The sequence below is a fragment of the Acyrthosiphon pisum genome, chromosome A2 (genome assembly GCF_005508785.2).
Source record: "Acyrthosiphon pisum isolate AL4f chromosome A2, pea_aphid_22Mar2018_4r6ur, whole genome shotgun sequence".
Taxonomy (NCBI): Eukaryota; Metazoa; Arthropoda; class Insecta; order Hemiptera; family Aphididae; genus Acyrthosiphon; species Acyrthosiphon pisum.
The window spans coordinates 51,348,773-51,373,523 of NC_042495.1; the positions used below are offsets into that span (position 1 = coordinate 51,348,773).

At 30.3% G+C, this 24,751-nt stretch overlaps 1 protein-coding gene across 7 annotated transcripts in view; it reads left to right on the forward strand.

Annotated features, from left to right (window-relative positions):
- The window catches only part of LOC100167996 (obscurin), a 71,176-nt gene extending 49,888 nt beyond the window's left edge, over positions 1 to 21,288 (forward strand). For 4 of the 7 annotated variants that reach the window (XM_008180783.3, XM_008180778.3, XM_008180777.3 and 1 more), the window contains 42 exons: positions 87 to 173; positions 377 to 619; positions 683 to 824; positions 890 to 1,074; positions 1,139 to 1,381; positions 1,476 to 1,887; positions 1,955 to 2,242; positions 2,306 to 2,590; positions 2,654 to 2,829; positions 2,897 to 3,184; positions 3,377 to 3,469; positions 3,655 to 3,762; positions 3,860 to 6,274; positions 6,599 to 6,704; positions 6,767 to 7,545; positions 7,612 to 7,720; positions 7,774 to 7,891; positions 7,951 to 8,329; positions 8,664 to 9,069; positions 9,133 to 9,311; positions 9,574 to 9,929; positions 9,997 to 10,241; positions 10,304 to 10,611; positions 10,673 to 11,030; positions 11,106 to 11,246; positions 11,308 to 11,493; positions 11,566 to 11,803; positions 11,871 to 12,304; positions 14,287 to 14,425; positions 14,500 to 14,960; positions 15,024 to 15,390; positions 15,480 to 15,781; positions 15,855 to 16,010; positions 16,082 to 16,227; positions 16,632 to 16,793; positions 16,869 to 17,049; positions 17,119 to 17,286; positions 17,781 to 17,901; positions 18,786 to 18,966; positions 19,055 to 19,280; positions 19,420 to 19,525; positions 21,030 to 21,288. In XM_008180783.3, the coding sequence (XP_008179005.1) occupies positions 87 to 173; positions 377 to 619; positions 683 to 824; positions 890 to 1,074; positions 1,139 to 1,381; positions 1,476 to 1,887; positions 1,955 to 2,242; positions 2,306 to 2,590; positions 2,654 to 2,829; positions 2,897 to 3,184; positions 3,377 to 3,469; positions 3,655 to 3,762; positions 3,860 to 6,274; positions 6,599 to 6,704; positions 6,767 to 7,545; positions 7,612 to 7,720; positions 7,774 to 7,891; positions 7,951 to 8,329; positions 8,664 to 9,069; positions 9,133 to 9,311; positions 9,574 to 9,929; positions 9,997 to 10,241; positions 10,304 to 10,611; positions 10,673 to 11,030; positions 11,106 to 11,246; positions 11,308 to 11,493; positions 11,566 to 11,803; positions 11,871 to 12,304; positions 14,287 to 14,425; positions 14,500 to 14,960; positions 15,024 to 15,390; positions 15,480 to 15,781; positions 15,855 to 16,010; positions 16,082 to 16,227; positions 16,632 to 16,793; positions 16,869 to 17,049; positions 17,119 to 17,286; positions 17,781 to 17,901; positions 18,786 to 18,966; positions 19,055 to 19,280; positions 19,420 to 19,525; positions 21,030 to 21,167 (12,161 nt within the window). In that variant the 3' untranslated portion in view covers positions 21,168 to 21,288. The remainder of the gene's footprint in view (positions 1 to 86; positions 174 to 376; positions 620 to 682; positions 825 to 889; positions 1,075 to 1,138; positions 1,382 to 1,475; positions 1,888 to 1,954; positions 2,243 to 2,305; positions 2,591 to 2,653; positions 2,830 to 2,896; positions 3,185 to 3,376; positions 3,470 to 3,654; positions 3,763 to 3,859; positions 6,275 to 6,598; positions 6,705 to 6,766; positions 7,546 to 7,611; positions 7,721 to 7,773; positions 7,892 to 7,950; positions 8,330 to 8,663; positions 9,070 to 9,132; positions 9,312 to 9,573; positions 9,930 to 9,996; positions 10,242 to 10,303; positions 10,612 to 10,672; positions 11,031 to 11,105; positions 11,247 to 11,307; positions 11,494 to 11,565; positions 11,804 to 11,870; positions 12,305 to 14,286; positions 14,426 to 14,499; positions 14,961 to 15,023; positions 15,391 to 15,479; positions 15,782 to 15,854; positions 16,011 to 16,081; positions 16,228 to 16,631; positions 16,794 to 16,868; positions 17,050 to 17,118; positions 17,287 to 17,780; positions 17,902 to 18,785; positions 18,967 to 19,054; positions 19,281 to 19,419; positions 19,526 to 21,029) is intronic. The other 3 variants (XM_008180780.3, XM_003241735.4, XM_029490802.1) reach the window with 3 other exon arrangements.
- Positions 21,289 to 24,751: the final 3,463 nt, after the last annotated feature.

The window sequence follows — 24,751 nt, forward strand, 5'->3', positions numbered from 1 at the left end:
TATAAAATAAGTTCTCAAGTGTCTGTATTTTAATACATTTTACTATTAATGCAATTATTGATAAAACTATATCGTTAAATAAAAAGGTGTTATTGAAGAGTGTAATGAATGGTGGGACACTAAGGGTGAATTTAAATCAGGAAGATCAATGAATAATGAATCTTCTCTCGCAGGTGATAAACACGTGAGAGTAACGCAAATTTAAATTTGTTTTTAAATATGCTTTTATTTTAACCAAAGCCAAAGTAGATTGAAAAATGTTTTTAAAATATCATATGGTGTTCATCAACAAAATAATTGCTTATATACTTCATAATGCTGCGTTATATATGTTTAAAGTAAAACTATTTTCTAATTAATATTTTACTTATACTAGTCGGAGAAAATGCAACATTTGAATGTGAAATTGAGGGTGCTACGAAAGTCACATGGTTGAAAAATAACATGCCATTACCAAATACTATTACTAACCGAACTACCATAACAGAAGATAAAGAAAACAATTTGTATAAATTACAATTAAATAAAGTAATAATGTCAGATTCGGGAACTTACACAGTTAAAGCTGAAAATGATTTAGGAGAATCTACAAGTACAGCACTCCTATTTGTTGAAAATCGTAAGTCAATCTGTTTGTTTTTAAATGAAATAAACATAAACTATAAAACTTGAACATTTTCAGTTTCAGCAGATGAAAAGAAAGCAAGGGCAAAAGCAAACGCCCCAATTTTTGCTGTCAAGCTAGCTGATACTGAGTTATTAGAAAACACTCATGCTAGATTTATGATTGAGATAAAAGCAAATCCATTGCCTAAATTGAGATTGTAAATTACTTAATTATTATATTGTATTGATTTAATGTATTTCAATTGCTATTATATTTATTTAGTTTCAAAGGAGATAAAGAAATATCTGACGAAGACAAAAGAATACAAATATTAGAAGTAAATAAAGAAAAAGGACTCTATGAAATTGTTCTACCCAATGTAAAACCTGAAGATGCAGGAGAATATCGAGTGATTGCTAGTAATAAATACTCCGAAGAGTCGTGTTCTTGTCATGTTACAGTTACAAGTATGCAATTATTTTATGTGATATATAAAGTTTAACATTTGTATACCTCTATATTTTTGTTTAGATGAAAAAGACTTATGGGCTGGAATGCAAACAATAGTACCTGATGGTACTCCACATTTTACTTGGTTGAAAAATGGAAAGCCATTTAACCCAGAAGAACGATTTAAAGTATTATTCAAGGATGATGAGGATTCATTAGCCTTAGTGTTCCAAAATGTAAAACCAGAAGATGCTGGTTTATATACTTGTATTGCCTCTACTTGTCATGGAAAGATATCATGTAGCGCTGAGCTTAGTGTCCAAGGTATGATGAAATAACATACAAATATAGTGTTATAAATTATAATACATTTTGCCATTGCATTGATACATTTAGTTTAAATTTCTATTAATTTTAGGTGTTGTGAAAGAACTAAATTTGCCATATGCTCCGAAAGTAACTACTGACGTGAAAGAATTTGAAACCAAAATCCAAAGCACAGCCATCTTAGAGGCTAAAGTAATTGGTGATCCATTACCAGATATATTTTGGTTTAAAAACGATGAAGAAATACAAGAAAATGAACGAATAAAATGCATGTTCGAAGATGACATTGCAGCTATTGTGATAAAAAATGTTGAGGTTGAAGATGAAGGAGAATATAAAGTATTTGCCAAAAATGAATTAGGATCTGACACCGAAACAATTAACCTATTGATTAAAGCCGCTCCAAAGTTCAAAAAAAATTTGATTGACTATGAAGGTGTTACTGGAACAGAAATAACATTAACAGTTGAGATTGAAGCATCTCCAAAACCAATAGTACAATGGTAAAATACTATACAAAATATTATGTAAAAAAAGTTTAATTTATCATTAAAAAATTATATTTTTTAGGTATAAAGACAGTAAAGTTATAAAGAAATCGAATAGAATAAAATATGTCACTGATGAAGTATCAGGAGTCTATACTTTAATTATTCAAGATTGTAAAATGGAAGATGTAGGTTTATATTCAGTAGTCGCATCTAATCAATTTAGTCAAATATCTGATGCTTGTCGAATTAATCTTCAAATGCCTCCCCAATTTATCGGTGCCTTAGCAAAAGAGGTAGAAACTTTGGAAGGTGATTATGTATCCTTGAGTGTTAGAGTAGAGGGAGACCCACCACCACAAGTAAAATGGTAAAATCAATAATATTAACACATAAGAAACAAATATAAGTACATAATCGTTTTATATTTCAGGTACTTTGAAGACAAATTGTTAATTGCTGATAAAACACATATCAAAATTAACGCCGTAGAAGACGTTCATACTCTTTTAATTAGTAATCTTACGAGGGAAGATTCAGGCAAATATACGTGTGAGATAAGCAACGAATTTGGAAAAAATACAAGTGAAGGAAAATTGTTAGTCAAATGTCCACCGATTTTCGAAACGCCTTTAACTGATACAAAAGCAGTTGAAGGGGATACAAATGTAGAATTTACTGTAAAATTGAATTCCTATCCTAAATCATCAATTCAATGGTAAAATAATAGAAATAAAAACATTAAAAAAAAATTATTTAATTATTTATATTAATTTACTAGGTTCCATGAGGAAGAAGAAATAACAGAAACAACTACAGAATTCACTTGTTTCGAAGATGGAGATAATTTCAAGCTAATTATAAAAGAAGCAAAAACTAAATTAGCTGGCACATATAAATGTAGAGCAACAAACGAAATTGGAACTTATGATTCAGAAGCCACTCTAACAGTTATGTGTAAGATATAATATAATTAAACTAATGCTTAGGCATTTCGATGATACTTATATATTTCATTTAATAGCACAACCTACATTTAAAAAAGGATTAAGGGACATGGAAGTAACGGAAGGCGGAATGCTTAAACTACAAGTGACTTGTTACGGAAGCCCTATTCCCGAAATTAAATGGTTTAAAGATGGCAAAGAAGTACGTAGTGATGCTCACATCAAAATATCAAAAGACAAAAAAAGGGTGGAAAATTTTAGTCTCACTGTCAATCTTGTAAAAGTAGAAGATGGTGGAGAATACGAAGTTAGAGCCACTAACGAAATGGGGACAGCTATAACTAAGAGTATAGTAAATATTCTAGGTAAGTAACTTGCCTAGATATTTAAATGATAAGTATGAAACCTATTATATTATGACAGTTATTACATCTTGAATAAATACCGGGCATGCGTTTTAAGCATGTTTTCAAATATTAATCCAATCCATTGTGATATAATTTTTTTAATTTTTAATTTTAAATGTTATCATTTTGCATGATCTTTCAAATACTTAGCGAAACATTCAACTGATTTCAAAGATGATGATAATGAATCAGCTAAAAATAAAAATGAGGATATTGAAGAAAATGTAGATAAAAAAGAAAAAGGTTAGTTTATTATCCTAAATATTTTGTGTAAATAGAAGCTATTTTACTTATATAGCTATTTACCAAATATGTGGGATTTTATAGAATAGAATATTATATATGCTAAAAGCTTTAAGTTGCTAAATTGATTTTGTAAACAAAATGACATACGAAAATGTTAAAAACAAAGTAATTAAATTTATTAGTGATATTGCCAATCAAAATCAACAGAATGGATAGCACCAGGAAAAGATTAGTGGAAATAAATGTGGAAGAAGATAGAAAAATTGGTATTTCATCAATAACTAATATAGGTATGAAATTATTTACAGGAGTCATCAAGGGCATCTATACTCTATAGTGTTCATATTACCTTCATTAAATTAGGTTATTGTAATTAACGCGTTACAGATGGTGATAGATCTATCAAAACCGAAGAAAGTTTAGTAATAATGAGCAGCCAGTCAGGAGAATTTAGTTGCGTGGAAATGAGTTGGGAAGAATCTTCTACTAAATGTAAAAATTATTATGGAATTGTAGAGGAGCCTAGGGATGAACGAATTATACCAATTAAAATAGATAGAAGTATATCAATTCACACAGCTTCTGACGAAGAAGAAGAACCATTTTGGGTTGTTGAAAGCGTTAAAAAACACGAAGAAGTAAGAAATGAGATTAAAAAAATGAAAGAAAATAAAAACATTCAAGCGGCATTAGGAGATGGTTATGACGAAGACGACGATAATTCTTTAATAGAATTACTAAAACGAGTACAAAAACAGCGAAATGATTTAGAAGATATATTGGAAAAGGAAAACCACAATATGAATAAATTTGAGATGGATCGTTCGGACAATATACTATCACGAAGCAATAGTATGTTAAGTGAATCATCTACATTAAAAGCAAGATCAGTTTCAAGGTTATCATCTTTAGAAGAGAATATAAAGATGGATGGTCTATCTGAAAATTTGGTAAATGAAATAATTTCAAATAATTCAAATACTTGTACAAAAAATAATAAAGAAACCTCATCAATCACGGATAATATTTCAAAAGAACTTATTAGTAATACAATCCATAATTTAGATGAACCAAAAAAAGTTATTTTGTCTACTGACACATTAGGAAAATCCTGTGAACATTTGGATGAAACATATTCCAAACACGGAGAAGGATTTCTGAATACTGCTGATAGAAATTCAATATCAAGACTGTCTTCTATAGAAGAATGTGATAACTCTCTTTCATCTCGAAAAAATATAAAAGAGTTTTCTGAAATACCAAAGAGACCATCCTTATCAAGATTGCCTTCTACTGAGCATAAAAAACAGGATACTACACTAGAAAAATCTATTGCTCCTATTATTAAACAAGATGAATCAAATAAAGATTCAATTTCCAAATCATTCCCTCGATATACAACAGAAGAGAGTGAAAATAAATTAACTACAATTAATAATACACTTGACGATAAATTCAAATCAATATCGGAGCAAAATTTAAATGAGTCAATTCATTTTTCGGGTAGACATGATTATTTAAACAATATAAATAATAAGCCAAAAAGTAATTACACAAAGGCTTCGGATAATGATGAGTCCCTGCAACATAGTCCCATACATATGTATAATACCGATGAAGCTGACTTTCGTAGAAAATCATTAATAAGACAATCTAGTATCATAAGTGATGCTCTTAGTGCGATGTGTACTGAAATTTCCGAGGATAATAAACAAAATAAACAAAAAAGACCTTCTTTTAAAGAAGATAATACATATTATAACACTACTTTAAAAGAAAAAACTGAAAACGATTTATCGACACCTTTAATGAAACCTGCAAATTCTAAAAAATATCCACTGTTTGATGAAGCTGAAATAACAGACTATTTAGTTAAAAAATGTAGCATTTCAAAAATTGGGGATGATGAAAATATCACTAAATTGGAAAATAATTTAACACCTAAATTAGATGTTGACGATGCATCCGAAATTAATAATGAGTCATTTGACTTATTACCATCGAAACAAAAATCTGATATATCAAATACTGAACCATTGGGAAAATCTTTACACTTGGAGTTAAATCAACAACAATTAAAAGATTTAACCACTAAAAAGGTAGATTCTGATCTTTTAAATGGAACTTTGAATAATAACTCACATATTTCAAATGATTGTATTCCTCATTCTACGTCAAACAGTGAAAATAAAATGTCTCTGTTAGATAAAGATAATAATTTAAATAATGAACAGCGCCCAATATCTGAACCTTTGCCAAAAGATAATATCTTAGATATCATTTTACCTAAGAAATCTATTCCATCAAGTAATAATGAAAATTCTGTGAATGATTTGCAACCTTATGATTCAACAAATGCCATAAAAAACTTAAAAATTCCGATCAATAAAAATAGCATCAATAAAGAAGATGATATGGTTCATAAACCTATTTTGAGTTTATCAGATAAAGAAAATGGTAAAAAGTTACCACTTGGAACGCATCAAAAAGAAGGTATTGAATGCAGTACATATAATAACAACATGGATATATCACCTGGTGATTCTCTTTCATTAACAAAAGAAATAACAGATACCAACATTCTAAATATGCCATTAAAAAAACATTTAATTAATAAAGAAAACAATTATTTAAATGACACAAAAACTGTGAGTAGCATAGAAAAAGTTGATAAATCAGTTAAAGATCATTCTCAAGACAATACAAATAAAGAAAATGAAAATATATCGATATCGAAAACCCCAAATACACCAAAAGAAGAAAACTATGATATGCCAAGAAGTGGAGTAAAACAAATAGGAGGTATACAAAATATCAGATGTTATAATAACGTCAGTGCTGTCTTTTATCTCTTGTTCGTTAAGAATTCGTCACTGTTCAGGTTATTTAAGCTACTTATTGTGTTAAGTTAATATGCGCCTAATATTGCATTATTTTAACCTATTTCGTTTTTGATGTCTATTTAATTTATGGTAACTAATAACAAATATTTTTTGGTTTTTGTGTTTGTAAATAATACGTTCAAAAAAATTGTATATTTTTCCTAATAACTTGGTAAGTTTTATTTCTAGAAAAAAGTTTTAAAAAAAATTATAATAAATAAATTATCTTGTTTGAAATTTTTAGTGCCTCCAAAAATTATATCTGGTATGGATGATGATGAAACGTATGAATCACTTACAAAAGTATTTAATGTCAAAGCTCGTGGTGCTCCTAAACCAAAAGTTCAATGGTAATAGGTTATTAATTTAAATTCTAATAATATTTATTATTTTATCTATTTTTATACTTAAGGTTTAAAGATGGTGATGAACTATCAAATACTAGAAATATCCAAATTAATGATTCCGACGAAGATGAATCATTTAAATTAACTATTCAAGATTTAAGAGTGGCTGATTCTGGTTCATATTGCTGTAAACTAACTAATGAAGTAGGAGAAGACGTGCAATCAGCAAAACTCAACGTGCAAGATGTAGAGTTGCTTCGTGGTCCCAAAATAAGAAAACCACTAACTGATTTAGAAGTTAAAAAAGGTCAAAAGGTTGTATGGTCGATAACGCTCATAGCTGATCCGATTCCTGATGTTGAATGGACTTGTGATGGAAAAAATGTCAATGCTGACTTTACTGTTGATTCATTTGAAATAGCTAATGGCCTTAAGGAATGTACTTTTACAATGACTATTCCATCTTCTGAACTTAGTGATACCGGTATTTACCGAGTGAAAGCGACTAATAAGTTTGATTCTGCTGAATGTAGCGCTCGTTTAGATATAGTTATGCAACCTCAAATAGAAGGTTTCCATGACATCACTGTAATACCCTCGATGGAAGCGGTATTTGAAGCAATTATTCACGCTGTACCGAAACCAAAAATAGTGTGGACAATAAATGGAAAAGATTTATCAGAACGAGAATTTGTTAACCTCACAAGTGAAGAATTAGATAATGATATAACAAAGTTCAAGATAGTTATTGGAGATGTGAATCCAGAAGAGGAAGGTGAATATGTAGTTAAAGCTTGGAATAAAGTGGGTGAAACTACCGCCATAGCTAACCTTAAACTTCACAGTAAGTAAACCTACTTAAATTAATTGTATTAAAAAATAATATAATCAAAAAAAAATTTAATTTTAGCTGAGACTCCTTCATTTGTTAAATTAATGGAAGATTTAACAATACAAGAATATGAAGAAGTTCAGCTATCTGTACGAGTTAATGGAATTCCAAAACCGAAAATCACTTGGTAATATTCATTATAATAAATATTTTATTGGAAATAATAATGTTTTTACATAGGTTTAAAAATGGGGAGGTCGTAATACCTGACTTAAGAATCAGTATACATACAAATGAAGAAGGTCAAATTAAAAGTACTCTTACTATAGACCATTTCAGTGGTTTAGATATTGCAAACGTAAGATAATATTTAATTTCTTGAATTCAATGTCGATTAACATTTAATTTATATTACAGTTCTCAGTTAAAGCTGTAAATATGATGGGTGAAGCTGAAACATCATCAACTTTAACTATGGCAGAAATAATGCCCTCGTTTGTAAAACCATTGGACCGGATAACAGAAGCTGTTGAAGGATCTCCAATTGAAATTCAAACACAACTTATTGGAAGCCCTCGTCCTCATGTTGTATGGTATAAAGATGGCGAAGAGCTTAAAAATATGGAAGAAAATAATACTGATGATGAACAACAACATATTACCCTAGAAGCAAATCCAAATGGAACTATTTTGATGAAAATTGATAAAGTTGAACAAGGAGATTGTGGTGCATATAAAATTATTGCGACTAATAATTTTGGTACAAGTGCTACTAATACTGCATTGGTAGTAAATGGTAAGTTCATAGAATGAATATATTATTATATAACATAGACTTATATTTTAACATTAGATTTAACTGTAATTTAATAGTTTTAAAAATAAATGAATTTTATGCCTTATTAAATTTAAAGTACTAAAATTAAATTATAAATAACATAAAAAGTCTTTGTGATATTTTAAAGAATTGTATCTATATAAATATATAATCTATAAAATGTATATAAAAATTAAAGAAACTATTTTATATAACAGTATTGCGATTTTAATTTAAAAATAATTTTAACATATTATGCTAACATTTTCAGCATTAAACGTTTTTTATTAAAACTTCAAGTATATTTTTCTAGAATTACCGAAAAAGCCAGTAATAATTAAACACCCAAATCAAGTGGACGCCAACGAGGGTGAAATTTTAAAAATAGAAGCTCAATACGTAGCCTATCCAGATGCTATTGTAAAATGGTATAAAGCAGAGCATGTATTACATCCTTGTCCTCAGATTGATTTTGTCATGGGTCCCAACGGCAATATTGCTCTAGTAATTGAAAAAGCAACGCTTGATGATGCTGGTGACTATAAAATCGTTGTATCAAATGAACTGGGTAAAGCTGCTGGTCAAATACAAGTCAAAGTAAAACCGGCAGCTACAGTACCAGCTTTTATCATGCCTTTAAGAGATTCTAAAGTAGTAGAAGGATTTCCTGCAAAATTACCCTTTAGGTTATCTGGATTTCCGCTTCCAGAAATGGCATGGTAAGCAATTATTTTATTTTAATTTCTGATGCATATTCAATATATAAAATTACCTTATGCAAGGACAATCAATGATACGCCATTGGTCGTGGATGGAGAAAATATCAAAATGGCACATGAACCTGATGGTCTCCATTACTTGTTAATTGAAAAAGCTGGTCCGGAACATGCAGGCAAGCTTGCAATAATTGCTTCAAATGATAATGGAACTACTACATCAGAAGCCAAACTTTCGGTAACTTGTAAGTCAATAATTTTATTTTTATTTCAAAAATTAAATAGTACCTATAATTCATTTAATTAGTGTTGCGAAATATTATATATCATTAGAATTTACATTGGTAGACTAATAAATGCTTTTCTAAGTTTTTAAACTGTGAATTAATATTTATTAATTTAAATTCTTAAACATATTTAACTAAAATGTTTATTACTTTCAAAATTCAATACAGTATGTTCCAACTATTTTTTTAAAATATTTTATTTTGTGAAATTTAATTGCAGCAAAAATAAACACTGATTCATTAGAATCTAAACCAGAATTCCTTCATGGACTTAAAGATACCACAGTAGAGGAAAGCAATACATTGACGTTATTAGCTCCATTCCTTGGTAATCCTATACCAGACGTTAAGTGGGAAAAAGACGGAAAAGTATTGCAGCCATGTAATAAAGTTCACTTTACCTGTGATGGTTATAAAGTTGGACTTGAAGTACTTGATACCAACACAGGAGATGCTGGACAGTATACTTGCACTCTAACAAATAAATTAGGATCTTCCAAATCAGACTGTCAAGTTGGAATTCGTAAACTTTATCAAGCTCCTGTTTTCACGCAACGTTTTTCACATAACCAACAGGTATAACAAAATAAAATATGTTCAATATTGTAAATATATTTTGTAATTCTATTAATTATCGATTTAGTTGCTTTCAAGAGACGCTAAATTCCATGCTCGTGTCACCGGAGTTCCATCTCCAAATATTATATGGCATAAAAATGGCCATCAATTAATGAATGGGGATAAGTACAAATTAAAACGTGATGGGGAAGTTTGTAGTCTAACTATAAAGGATGTCAATAGTGATGACGCGGGACTATACAGCTGTATTGCAACCAACAGAGATGGAACAGCTACGTGCGAAGCACAACTTTCAATTGCCCCAAGAATGTACTATAAATGTGTATACTCGTATAAAAATAAAAATGTGAAATTATAATGATTTTTTTTAGTGTTGATGAATCTAGGAAACAAGAACCACCGTCCTTTATGAAGAAAATTGGTGATTGTGAAGTCTTTGATGGAATGACAGCTAAATTTACTGCATGTGCTACTGGATGGCCAGAGCCTGAATATGAGTGGTTCTTAGACACTAATAGATTATATGAAACTGAAAGGATTAGAATGGAAAAAGAAGGTTCTGGTTTGATGCGATTAAAAATATTACATGCTGATTCAATTATTGATTCGGGTCGATACAAATTACGAATCTATAACCCTCACGGAGAAGCATACTGTGAAGCAAGCATTATATTTGACAGTAAGTTACTAATCAAATATAAAAACAAAATAACTTAATAATAAATTGAATTATATTACAGATGGTTTGGATTCACGTTCAAAACGTCCCGTCGGTGAACTTTACAAAGACTTTGACCGATATCGTGCAACTGGAGCACCACTACCATTACCTGACCCTCCTACAATTACCCGAATGACTGATAAAAGACTTACTCTTTCATGGAAACCTTCATTACCAATCACGCCAAGGACTCCAGTGACATATTTAGTAGAAATGGAAGAACAACCAAAAGGCGAATGGACTACAGTGAGAGCTGGTATTCGAGGTTGTGCCTGCGATATACATAGTTTAATACCATTTAGAGATTATAAGTTCCGAGTAAGAGTTGAAAATAACTATGGAATTAGTGATCCTTCACCATTTGTCTTGACATACAGGTACGATAAAAATACTGTAACAATCTCAAAATATTTATTTAACCTTATGAAATTATTATTTTGCTCATATTTTAGAGAAAAGTTAGAACCAGAGCCACCTAAATTTACACCTTATCTACCAATTGGAACTGACTTTAAGCCAGAATCATCACCTTATTTCCCAAGAGATTTTGATATTGAAAGACCTCCTCATGATAACTATGCACAAGCACCGAGGTAAATTAATTAATGCGTTGTTTTTTGGCTTACACTATTATTACTATAAAAATACTTACAGATTTTTACATCAAGAACACGATACACAATATGGTGTTAAAGGTCATAATGCAAATTTATATTGGTTTGTTTACGGATATCCAAAACCAAAAATGCAATATTATTTTGATAGTCAGTTAATAGAAATGGGTGGTCGTTACGATTCGAGTTATACTCGAAATGGCCAAGCTACATTATTTATTAATAAGTAAGTCACTTTTTTAAATTTAATTATAAGTAAAAAATCTCCTTTAAATAACTATCGTATGTTAAATTTAAGGATGTTGGATCGAGATATAGGAACATATGAAGCTGTTGCTACAAATGAACATGGAACAGCTAGACAAAGAGTTAGATTGCAAATTGCTGAATATCCTAAGTTCTTAAAACGGCCCGAAGAAAAGTATGTAATTTTACGTAAAAATTGTAAATTAGAAGCTAGAGTTATTGGTGTTCCGTATCCAGAAATAAAATGGTTTAAAGATTGGAAACCCTTGGTTGATTCTGCTAGAATTCAAGTAATTGAACAAAATGTATGAATAATATATGATATTATCGTTAAATTAATTTGTTTTAAAATGATAGATTGAACAAGTAGAACCAGACGTTTGTATACTGCGTATCGAAGATGTTATCATGAAAGACGAAGGGTTATATAGTATTAGTGCTCGTAATTTAGCTGGATCAATATCTACATCAGTGGCTATACATGTTGAGGACCGGGAATCTGATTATTCATACAATGGTAAAACAGACATAAAATGGAAGAAAAAAGATTTTTCAGATTTATATGATATTGGAGACGAGTTGGGACGCGGTACACAGGGTGTTGTGTACCACGCAGTTGAAAGGTCGACGGGTAGAAATTACGCTGCTAAGGTTATGAATGCAAAAGGAGATCATTTGACGAAACTAATGGACAACGAGCTAAAGATAATGACTGATTTGAGTAATAGACGAATTATTCGTATTCATGATGCATTACAGACTTCCAGAACATACACTCTAATCACAGAACTGTATCCTTTAATATTTTTTTATAATGCAATTTATCATTTACAATTAAATAACATTCACTGAGATCAACACGCTCCATCAAAAAAAATCAAAAATCAAAGTCAAATAGATGTTTGTTTTATTATGTAAAATTTTATTGATGGGACTATGAAAAACAAAATAACGATTAGGAACTTGGTGAAAAATAAAATTTCGTACTTATTAGGTCTATTTCTAACTGGAGGGGCCCTTCAGGCTTCAGCCAATTAGACGATGCTTGGAATATTGGTACGGCCCATACAATTTATAACAAAAGAAATAAAAAATGCGGAAAACTGGTACTATTCAAAATTTAATTTTTAGGGGTCCTAAAATATTTACAATGTTTACAATATAATTTTGATAAATCACCATCGTCAACAAGTTAAATTTAAATAATACTTAAAACAAAAAAATAATAACAAAACACAAATAAGTACATACAAAGTAGCAGGCAGATAAAATAAATATAAAATATAGATACAATAAATATAATATAATATCGATGGCTTAATTCAAAAATGTTGTATGTAAAAAATAATGAATTTTACAGTAGAGCCAATTCAATTTTTTTAAATTTGTATGTATCACTGAGGAGATTATGGAATAATTAAACCAAATTGATTGGTTGTGATGCACTGCTTATTTACCTACCCTATCAATAATATATAAGAACTCTTTATGAGTAGAAGACATTTTAAAGATAAATAAATTAAAACTGTACTTAACACATTTATTTAACACACGCCCAATATAGCGGGAAAAATTTCATATACGATAAAAATGTTGTAAGTGCACACTTAACAAATTATTGCAAAACTGTTATTAGTACACAAATATAGGACTTAACACATTTTAGAAATAACAATATTAATTATTAATTATTTATAGGTAGTACTTATCACATAATAATCCGCTATCTTTACTATTATGCACTTGACTCATTTTCGTCAAAAAATGTACTTACAACATTTTTGAATTAAGCCATCGATATAATTTATGATTAATAACAATTAATTCATATACTTTGCTATATTATTTAAAAATTGTCCTATTTGAATTGCTTTATTTAAGAATCTATCACATTCGTTGTGTAGTTTGTCTTGCAAGGTATTTTTTTTTTTTTGTGAAGTTTTAGGCGGTAAGGTATTGTGTAGGTATATTTGGTTCAACACGGGTTCTTTCAATCCGCGTTGTCTCTTCATCTTATTTTCACTCGCAGTCAATCGTGAGTCGTGGTTTCCCATCGATCGTCGGTAAAATAAAATTTAAAATAATCGTTGATATTTAATTCTTTTTTTTTATAAAAGTTTGGGAAACTTTGACTATTCTACAATTGACTATTGACTATTCTAAACTTTTACTGTCCTAAACTGAGACACAAATAAAAAAAAAAATTTTAAAACAACATCCATCATTGTAAAATCAATACATTCATTGCTCGACTCAGAATCTAATATAATTTTTAAAGTGAGAAAATGGTACATTTAATTCACTACAATCATTCGTTTTTACAAAATTGATACATAATTTATCTTATATTATTATTTTATTAAACTAATCATTATTGGTTAACTGGACTTCAACTTCAGTAACTTTTCTGGTAAGTGAATCTACTTGGTGCATTCGGGAGGGCATTTTTTTTTTAAACAGGAATTTTAACGGACCATAACGTTGTTTCATTTTTTTACGAGATTATAAAATATTAACCCATATTCTTGTGTTGCAAAAATTATATGGACCCCCTCCATGAAAAAATGAAATTATATTTGACTAGTTTATTGTCCATCATTATCAGTAAGTCCGTATCCGTAATATAAAGGTTTCGTTATAGACAGGTATATTGAATACCTGTATTTTTTCAGGGGCTTAATAATTTTGTTCGTTGAGACAGATTCTATTAAATTAGGTTTCACTGTACTACACTGTAATAAAACATCAATAATTTCCTTAACTTAAAACATAGTGCTGGAGGTGGTGAGCTTTTGGATGTTCTAACCAAACATTCTTTCCTCACAGAATATGATATAGCTTTATACATAATTCAACTACTGAAAGCTTTAAAGCACATGCACGATTTTGAAATTGCCCATTTGGGACTGACTGTGAGTACACAAATAAACAAATTATGAACACACTTAATTATTTATAATTATTTATTACATTTCTAAACTCTTAGCCTGGAGATTTACTAATATCTCACCCAGGAGGCGATACATTAAAGTTATGTGATTTTGGACTAAGCAGAAAAATCAATAGAAGAAAATTAGAACCAGTTGACTATGGTATGCCAGAGTTTATTTCTCCGGAAATAGCTAAAGGAGAAGGCGTTGACCTTTCATCCGATATGTGGTCAGTTGGAGTGATAACTCATTTACTTTTAACTGGGGTGTCATTATTCCGTTGTGTAAACGATGCTGATACTTTGGATCGAGTTAAAAGTGGTTCCTATACACTTAGTACCAAAATTAGCGATCTAGCTAGAGACTTTATCTCAAAACTGTTAGTATTCAACTCTAATGATCGTTTGGATGTTATAAGTGCTCTTCAACATCCCTGGTTACAATTTGGTGAAGATATACCCGCAGGAACTAGTCAAATAAACACAGATTCTCTTCGAAATTATTACAACAACTTGAAGTAAGATTTTTAAATTTCAAATCTCATTTTTAATCGTTTAATACAATTTATTTATATTTTCAGAGATTGGTATAGTAACGCGTCTTCTAGAAATTGGTATAGACGTCGTCCATTATCTTCTGCATACACTCATCCATCAAAAATGATTTATCCACCTGGTTTCACTTGCACTCCTAGCCCTACTCCAGAACCAGAAATAAAGCCACCAAAGAAACACGTGCCGTCATGGAAAGATAAACTTCCATCCAAAGAGCCAATAGATACAGAAATAGGGATAATTAAATCAGAGAGTCACTATCAATATGGTCCCGATACATATTTGCTACAACTAAGAGACACAAACTTCCCAGTGCGTTTAAGGGAATATATGAAAGTTGCAGGTAAAAGTTTAACACATAGAGGAGGAAGTGATTCACATTTAGACTGGGAGGTAATCAAAGTTTCAAAATAATTATAATGCATTTAAAATGTAAATCTGAGTAAGATTTTCAAATCATATCCAAAATATTATTGTTTCAGGCTCCAGTTATTCGTGAAAGAAGAAAATTTACAGATATCATGGATGAAGAAATTGAAGATGAACAAAAAGCGAGGATCAGTAAATATGGTGCTGACATATACACATTAAGGAGACTTAAACAAGAAATAGGTTCTAGACCAACTGCTCATGTAGAAGCAGAAGCAATTTTAGAATCAAGAATTGATGGACAGCCGCCATTCTTTAGAGAAAAGCCACAAAAATTACCCATTGAACCAGATAAGCCAGCTGATCTTATGTGTTTAGCTGTGGGAGTACCAAAACCATTAGTTCAGTGGTTCAAGTTAGTTTTTATTTTGAAAATACCATAGGTAAAATAAATATATTTTACTTATATAAATATTAATTTATTATAGAAATGATATAGTTTTAACTGAAAGTCATAGAATAAAAATGTTAGAGGACAATGATGGAAGATCAATTCTCAGATTAGATCCAGCAACCGAGTTGGATCTAGGTATATATAAAGTTGTGGCGAGAAATAAATTTGGACAAACAACAGCAAGAGCTCGGTAAGTTGAGTTATTTTATTAATATATTTTGTTTTGATATTCATAGATACTAATATTTAAATCTTTAAAAGGCTCGTTTTAGCACATGAACCTGGACCTATGGAAGCCCCAATAGTGAAGGAATATTCTGATACTGAAATTTTATTACGGTGGGACCATCCAAAACTGGATGGAAATTCTCCAATATTATGCTATCAATTGGAAGTACGAGAAAATGGTAAATTGTAGAATTTAATGAAATGTATTGTATTTTTATGTACCTACGATGTAATTAACTAGGCATGTAATTATTTTATTAAAATACTGTGATAATTTATAGTATTTGATAACTAAATAAAGTATAAACTTAAAATGCTGTGTAACTAATCAACTAGGTATGTATAACTGATTTGTAAAATTATTACAATATCAACTTTATTTAAAAATTACCTTAGAAGTTCTGGACGTATAGTAGGTACATTTGTTAAATAACTTAGTACCTACAAGAATATAAATAAATTTTAAAATTATTATACACCAAAATTAAATTTTAAAATTAGAAAACCTATAATTTATATTATATCTATTTATGAACTAAGCTATTTAAATATCAATCAATCGTAATATGACTCTATATTATAGAAAGTGAATGGGAACTGGTGGCTAAAAATATTGATCACGAATTTTGGCTAATGCAAAACCTTCGACCTTACACAAATTATGAATTCAGATTAGCAGCAATGAACTATATTGCTTGGGGTCCAACTGGACCATCTTCACCAATGGTTCGAACACATTTCCCCGGTAAGATTCATACTTAGTTAAAAAATATAGTCAAATATAGATTTAAAATCCTATAAACTTAATGATTGAAAATAGATGCGCAAAAATTGGAAGTTCCATCGGCGATGTTAAATTTACAGATAATAACTGAAAGTGGACGAGAAATCATTGGTGACGAGCCTCGTAATAATTTAGATTATTCACTTGAGTATAAACCAATAGATTGGGCTGAGCAGCCTCCTATCGAAAAATATCGTTTTATTTCTGAAATTGCAAGGTTAGATAAACTTACCCAATGCTTATTATATTTATATATCCCTATTAATTATTTTAATTTTTCAAATAGAGGGCGATTCTCCGTCATACTTAAAGGAATAAATACATCAAATGATTCAATTGTTGTAGCGAAATTATTGGAGATTACACCGGACACTGAATCACGAGTTACACACGAATTTAATGTCCTTAAATCATTAAAACACGAAAGAATAGCATACCTCTATGAGGCTTTTAAGTAAGGAATATCATACAACAATTGTCTATTATATTTGTAAATTGTCTATACAATATTCATATAGTAATGTCGTAATGATATATTGAATATAAATACAATTAATGAAAATATAACAATTAGATGATACTAACACTTTAACTAAGAAATATTGTATTTTATTATTAATTTAAATTCATAAAACCATTTAAACATAATTTACTTACCTTAATCATCATCAATCATCAACTTAAATAAATATTTATTTTTTGTACCTATAAAAAAATATTATTACAACTATTCAAAAATAAAATCAAGTGCCAGATCATAAACAAACACGATTCTTAGCATATATTTTCCTACTTTATATGCACCCCCCCCCCCCCCCACGGTTTGTAATGTTTACACTTGTCACTTGTATTTGTTAGTTGCTAGTCACTTGCTACCTTCTACTTATAATTTTAATTTGTTACTATTATTAAATACCCTATTAGTTACATGTTTTTATTAAATATTAGGCTAGAAAATGCACCTGTTGCTGTTTTTATTCAAGAGAAATTACAAGGAGCAGATATACTGACTTACTTATCAACAAAAGAACATTATTCGGAACAAACCGTAGCTACAATCGTCGCTCAAGTAATTTATTTTTATTTTATTTTTAATTATTAATTTCTTTACATTTTATGTTGCTGAGAAGTTTAAAATAGAGAAAAACAAATAGTATTTTCAAGAATTTTAAATGAGCTCAAATTTTAATTTAAAATATAACTTCTTTATATCATAAAATAATATTTCAAAATCATTTTTATTATTTTAACTGATAATTTAAAGCCATGTAGAATATTAACACTAATGTTATATAACACTGAAGTAATACTATAATATTAACATATTAAATTGGGAAATTAAAACATTTTTGTTACTATTTAAATGTTAAATAAATATGAAAAAAAAAGGTTGATTGTCAAAGGTAGGGGTCACTGGGTCAGCAATTTTTATGTCAAATATTCGGCAATACTCATTTTCGGGAAACCTGTGAGCTATGAGATTATAGTCAACATGATATATTAAATAATGATAATATTTTTTATTCAAATCTACCAAGTCACTATCAAGAAAGTAGAATTCAAAATTACCAAATGTTTGACCAAAAATAAATTAGCAATTTTACAAGACAGAAATGTAAATTTTAAAAACGGTATCATAGTAATGTACCCATCAGCTATAATATGTTCACACTATGGATAACGAAGCCGACAGCAGATTGCAGAATAACATTTTAAAATTAAAATCGAATAGAAGTTTAGATTTTTGGGGCTTCTAATATTGTTGGAGTGTTTATATATTGGCAGGGACTCCCTAGCTACCATAGTTACACCAATAAAATACGGGTAGGTATCCACATAATATCTCTAAATACATTTTAGAAAGGTGGGTTATTTTAGATACTAACCAAACCCGACCTGACGGCTGATAAGTAATTTACACTTGGTTCATAACTTATGCGTTTCACATCGTAGGTATTAGACGGATTGCAATATTTACACTGGCGAGGATATGCCCATTTGGATTTGCAACCGGACAACATAGTGATGGCTTCTGTGCGGACCATACACGTCAAACTGATCGACTTTGGATGCGCGCAGAAAGTCAGTAAGCTAGGAGCAGTTGTTGGGGCAAATAGCGTCTTGGAGTTCACAGGTAAATTATATTTTTATATCGAATTCCATCGATTGGTGATCTATATAATCACTAACCATTTTGTCTACTAATTCCTTTAAATCTGCAGCGCCGGAGATTTTGTGCGATGAACCTGCGTACCCATACTCCGATATTTGGTCTCTCGGAGTGATTGCATACACTCTGTTATCTGGCATGTCTCCGTTCCGAGGATCTAACGACACGGAGACCAGGCAAAACATTACATTTGTCCGATATAGGTTTGAATATCTGTACAAGGACTTATCGCAAGAAGCCACCAGATTTTTAATGTTGTTATTTAAAAGGACACCAACGTAAGTAGCATATATTTTTCTTTAAAAAATAAAGAAAAAAAATTCACCAATATCTTTTATTGAAGAAAATAGGTACCTACTATACTACTTGCAGTTTATTTTATACATTTGACTTTGATTTATTATTTTCATATTTCAGTAAACGGCCATCAGCAGAAGAATGCCACGAACATAGATGGCTATTACCAACTGAATATATGATTAAGAAAAGAGAAAAAACCATGTTTAATTCTTACAAATTACAGGTAAATATTTTAAGTTTTAACTGCAGAATATAGGCAGGTACCGTGGATGTTTAATTGATTTTGTAGGTACCTATTTATAATTTATATACATTATTACAATATTGATGAGTGTCTTTTCATTATTATATTAAACATTTTAGTTACCTACAGCCTATCCATCTACTAAATTTCAAGTTTCCGTTATAATAGTCATTAATATTTATTATAATGATATTTTAGATTCTGAGTGGAGCAATAATATAGGTGTATTGATTTTACAATTATGTGTGGTTTTTTTTTCTATAAACATTTTTTTCTAGTAGAAATAATGCTTCGATTTTCAACTTCAGCATATTTTCTGATAGGAAAGTGAATTTAGTTGGTACTTTTAACAGAGCAAAATTGATAATTCACAGTAGTTTTCAAAATTGTCGAGAAAAAATAAAGTTAAGTTAAAACGATGATTTTTTAGACACAAAATTGACAGTTTTCGACAAAATCGTAATAATAGGTAGTATAGATACTTTAAACTTTCACCAATTGTCGGGCAATTGTGCAATTGTTTACTTAACCATTTCCCATACATAATACATTTTTTTTAATATTTTGGCTATTTCGAGATATTAATAGCATAAGAATATTTTTATTTTATTACAGTCAATAAAATAATTTTCGGCCGGTCAAAAAACTTGAAAATTTAAACAAGTTCTCTCGTAAGTTGCTAGTGGAAATTGAAAAAAGAAGTTGAGAGTAAATCCAAAATAATTTACTTATTCATTGGATAATGAAGTTAGAATTATGACAAAATTCGTCAAAATTACGAAAATTTGCAAACTATTTTGAGTTAGAAATTCATACATTTTTTTCTATTTATATCTAAAATTTAAAAATTAATAAAAGATACGTAATAGTTATTCCACCTGTAACAAAAAAAAATTTCACCGGGATGTCTAATAAATTTTTTATGAGTGTTTGAAGTTTAAATATTCTCGACATTCAGTCGTAAATTAACGTACATAGAATAGTATATAAGTATTCTCATCGAACAATTTACTTATTTTGTTGTAATTCAAAAATAAATAACCGTAAATACTTTAAATTATTACAATATTAACAAATGTTTATTTTATTTTCTATACACACAATAAAATTTTCAAAATATTTTGAAACGTTTTTAGCAATTTATTGACATTTTAAATTTGATTTTTTTTTTTTCTATAAGTGTCAATGAAAATTTTTTTATCGGGTCAAAAAAAAGCTGAAAATTTAATCCAAGGTTCCTTATGAGTTTTTATAATATCAGTTAAATAGTATTAAAAATACAGAGGCACGATTTTTTTTTATAAGCATTTAAAATTCAAAATTTAACAATATTCATCAAAATCTCGTTAAGTCGAACTCGAACTCTAACTCGACACTAGTGATAACTACAAAGTCCAATGTAAAAACAGTTATAATTTGTATCAAAATACTATTGATTTACTTTGTAACCTATAAATACCTAATTTATGAATATTTAATTTAGCATTTTGCCAAAGAATATCATGAAAACCGGACCAAATTGGCAACTTCGTCGCCAAAATTGTTGGGAGCCTTAGGAACAAGGCAAATTGGACTTGGTCGATCAAATAGCGTAGTTGATGAACTGCTTATCTTCAAATAAATGTAGCAGAAACGACTTCACCAATTTAATATAAAGTTAATTTTAAATCTGTTATTATATCAGAAACATTACAATGTTATTATGTTATATTATATTATTATCAATGTAATTGTACATGTCTTATTGATTAAATTATTGTTAATTTAAAATAAATAAGAGTACAGTTATTTATTCTTCAAGTATCAGTGTATGTTACCAACGAGCAATACCGATACGGCAATATATACATAAATCTTGTGAACGTACCTACAGCGTTTTATAATCGATAAATTTAGATATTTTTTCATACATAAAGATGACATGATTATAATATGACTTTTGGTTGAACATACAAACCACAAAGTAATTTTAATTTTAGAAGTGGTCTGTTTGGCTAACACTCGTTGTACAAAAATTATTAAATTTTGTTAAAAATTTGGTAAATTTAGGTAGGAGCTCAGACTATAGAGGCAACCTTATACATTTGAATTATTTTATAATATTAATACCTACCTTTATTTTTTTTAACTATTATAAAACCACTATCAACTTTTAATTGTTAAATACTTAAATGGGAACCTTCATTTAATTCCACCTGAATTCTGAAATACAATAGTTATTTACGAAAATGTCAACTTATTAATATAAAATATTAAAGTAATCCTGTTAATTTATAAGCCATTTATAGCCATCATTAATTAAATAAATCAATAAAAGGAGTGAAGCTCCAGAGCTTTGCACCCAAACCTCAAATAAATCACATACCATCGGATTAGACCTATACAACACCGATTCAAAAAATAAGTACCCGAAACCTGAATAAAATATTTGGTTTGATCCAAATCATTAAATCGTATAAAATAATGAATTGGCATATTATATAATTACTATAGTAAGTTGATCCCGTGCACTTCGTTTCCCGTTAATTGTACTAACTCCATATTCGTTTTCAATACCGACACACACGTCGGAAAAATCGTCCCAATCGGAAATTTATGTCTTACGCCGACACTAACAAAGGGCGCTGTAATGCGCCTGTACAGGCTACCAACAGTTGGCTAGCCCTTCCGGCACAGTACTGGCCAAAATTGTATCCAGTATTGCACTAGTACAGCAAAACTAGTACTGGCAGCCAGTGTTCACTCAATACTGGTATACTACAGGTGTCGAATGATTAGCGAGCAAGGGCCACCTAGTGTATCTTGTAGTTGTGCCAAGCATTGGTCGAGTACTCGTAAATTACTGGCACACTACGGGCCATATACATTATAAGTAAAGGCTAGCCAGTGTCTATCGTAGCTGTGCCAAGCCTTGGCTAAGCACTGGTATACTACGGGCGTCAGGCCCTATCAATTATTAGTAAAGGCTAGCCAATGTCTCTCGTAGTGTTACCAAGTCTAGGCTAAGCACTGGCACACTACGGGCGTCAACTCCATACTATACATTATAAGTAAAGGCTAGCCAGTGTCCCTCGTAGCAGTGCCAAGCCTTGCACCACGGGCGTAGGGCTCTATAAATTATTAGTAAAGACTAAAGGCTAAGTGTCAGTACCAGTGTCTCTGCAGGTAGTTATATCCCATACTCCGTTGGTTTAAGGGTGGTTTTGGATGAGCCACTTAGTATCAGGTCCTATAGCTATGTCAACATTTTAGTTTGGCCTCACTTCAGCGGTGGCTCAGCCCTCAGGGAAGGGGGGCACTAGGGTCCACGGCCCCCTCCCAAGCAGTATTTATAAATAATGTATACCGTGAAAACAAAATTACAAAAAAAAAACAAATTACAATATCGAAAGTTGTTTAGGTTGGGTAGTCGATAATTTTGTATTTTGTATTTGAAATATCTCAGTTTAAAAATATTTTAGAGATTTGGGATTTCGGTTTGACCCCAAAAATGATTTTAAATTGGGTAGTCGAAAATTTTGTATTTTGTTTTTGAAATATCTCAGTTTAAAAATATTTTAGAGATTTGGGATTTCGGTTTGACCCCAAAAACGATTTTAAGTTAGGTAGTCGAAAATTTTGGATTTTGGATTTGAAATATCTCAGTACATTCGATATTTTAGGTTACGTACACCACAGTACATATACAGTATACACATCGCAGCGCCGAATAATAGCAGCTTAAATGCTAAAATATCGGCACCAATTGACAATTAGGTAGGTGTCCCAATCGGTTAAGCGTTAGGTAGGAAATCATTGATAGGAGTGTGGGTTAACGAGATCGAATCCCGCGTCGGTGGAATTGCCGGCAGGAGTTTTGCATTTTTTATCACATAGAATTTTTTTCACGTAGTTATATTGTAATACCAGTACTGAGTAAGTACTGTAATGCCAGTATTCAAGAAGTGCTGGTAAAACGTTATCACCCCAGATGCACGACAGCACTAGCAGCCAGTAGCGCGCCAGTGTAACTGTCAGTACTGGTAAAGCGTTATCATCCCAGATATATGACAGTACTGGTGACAGCATTGGCTGCCAGTACCACGACGGTATTAGTAAAGTACTGGCGCAGTGTTGCGCCCGTTGTTAATTTCATATTATTGATAAATTTCCGATCGGTGTATGGTGTTCAAAATGTATCTCAACTTTTCTGTTGCCTGGAATAATAATTCGGATTCGCAGCAGGTATATTATCAGGTAGGCAATCTATCTGCGGTAGATCGCGGACCTCGTGCTGTTGCCTGTTTGTACGTAACTTTATAATTTAAGTCTAAAGTATCAAGGTTTTACCAAGTTTGTCACTGAACTCCTCCTAAACGGCTGGAAGAATTGTGAATGCCGAGTCTGTCAACCAATATTTCCTCCTCGTCCATGAAGACGTGGCATTATTTTATGTACGTAACTTATAAGTGAATATAAAACGCTCAATATTTAAGTAATTGCGATACATATATTGTTTTTTGTCATATTTGTTTTATTTGTACAATCTGTATAAAAAATAATTACAATAAGCACAATGGAAGGATAATACAATTATAGGTCATTGGTCATGGTTGGCTTGATAAAGAAGCTATTCACTAATAGCACTTCATGGCGATACACCTAATATCAAAATACAGCGTACAACAAAATTAAATGCATTGAATGAATACACTGATTTCACGGCAACCAATAATTATTATTATATTATAATAATTTTAAAACCCATGGCCACCATTTATAAACAAAAATTTCCACCGTAAATTTCTAAATCTCCGTTTGAGCACATTCCCTGGTAGGACCTAGGGGGATGATTTGTGAATCTAAACAATCCAGGGCTTCACCCAAATGCATACAAAAAATTTCATCAAAATCGGTCTAGCCGTTTAGGAGGAGTTCGCTTACAAACACACGTACAGTAGAATTATATATATAAGGATATTAATTTATATGTATTTTTTGCATCAAACATCATCATCTTTTAAAAGTGTTAAATATATTTTGCTTAGTAAGTACTAAGTTGTGTAAACTATATATGTCTAGGTAGGTATATGTTATGCATTGGTAAAAGTAATGTATGTTCGATAAATACGATTTAAAGAAGACCTAGATCATTGTTTTATTCTATTTCAATAATAATAATTGTGTTGTGTTATTCTATCCTTGGAGTTTTCATAATATGTTGAA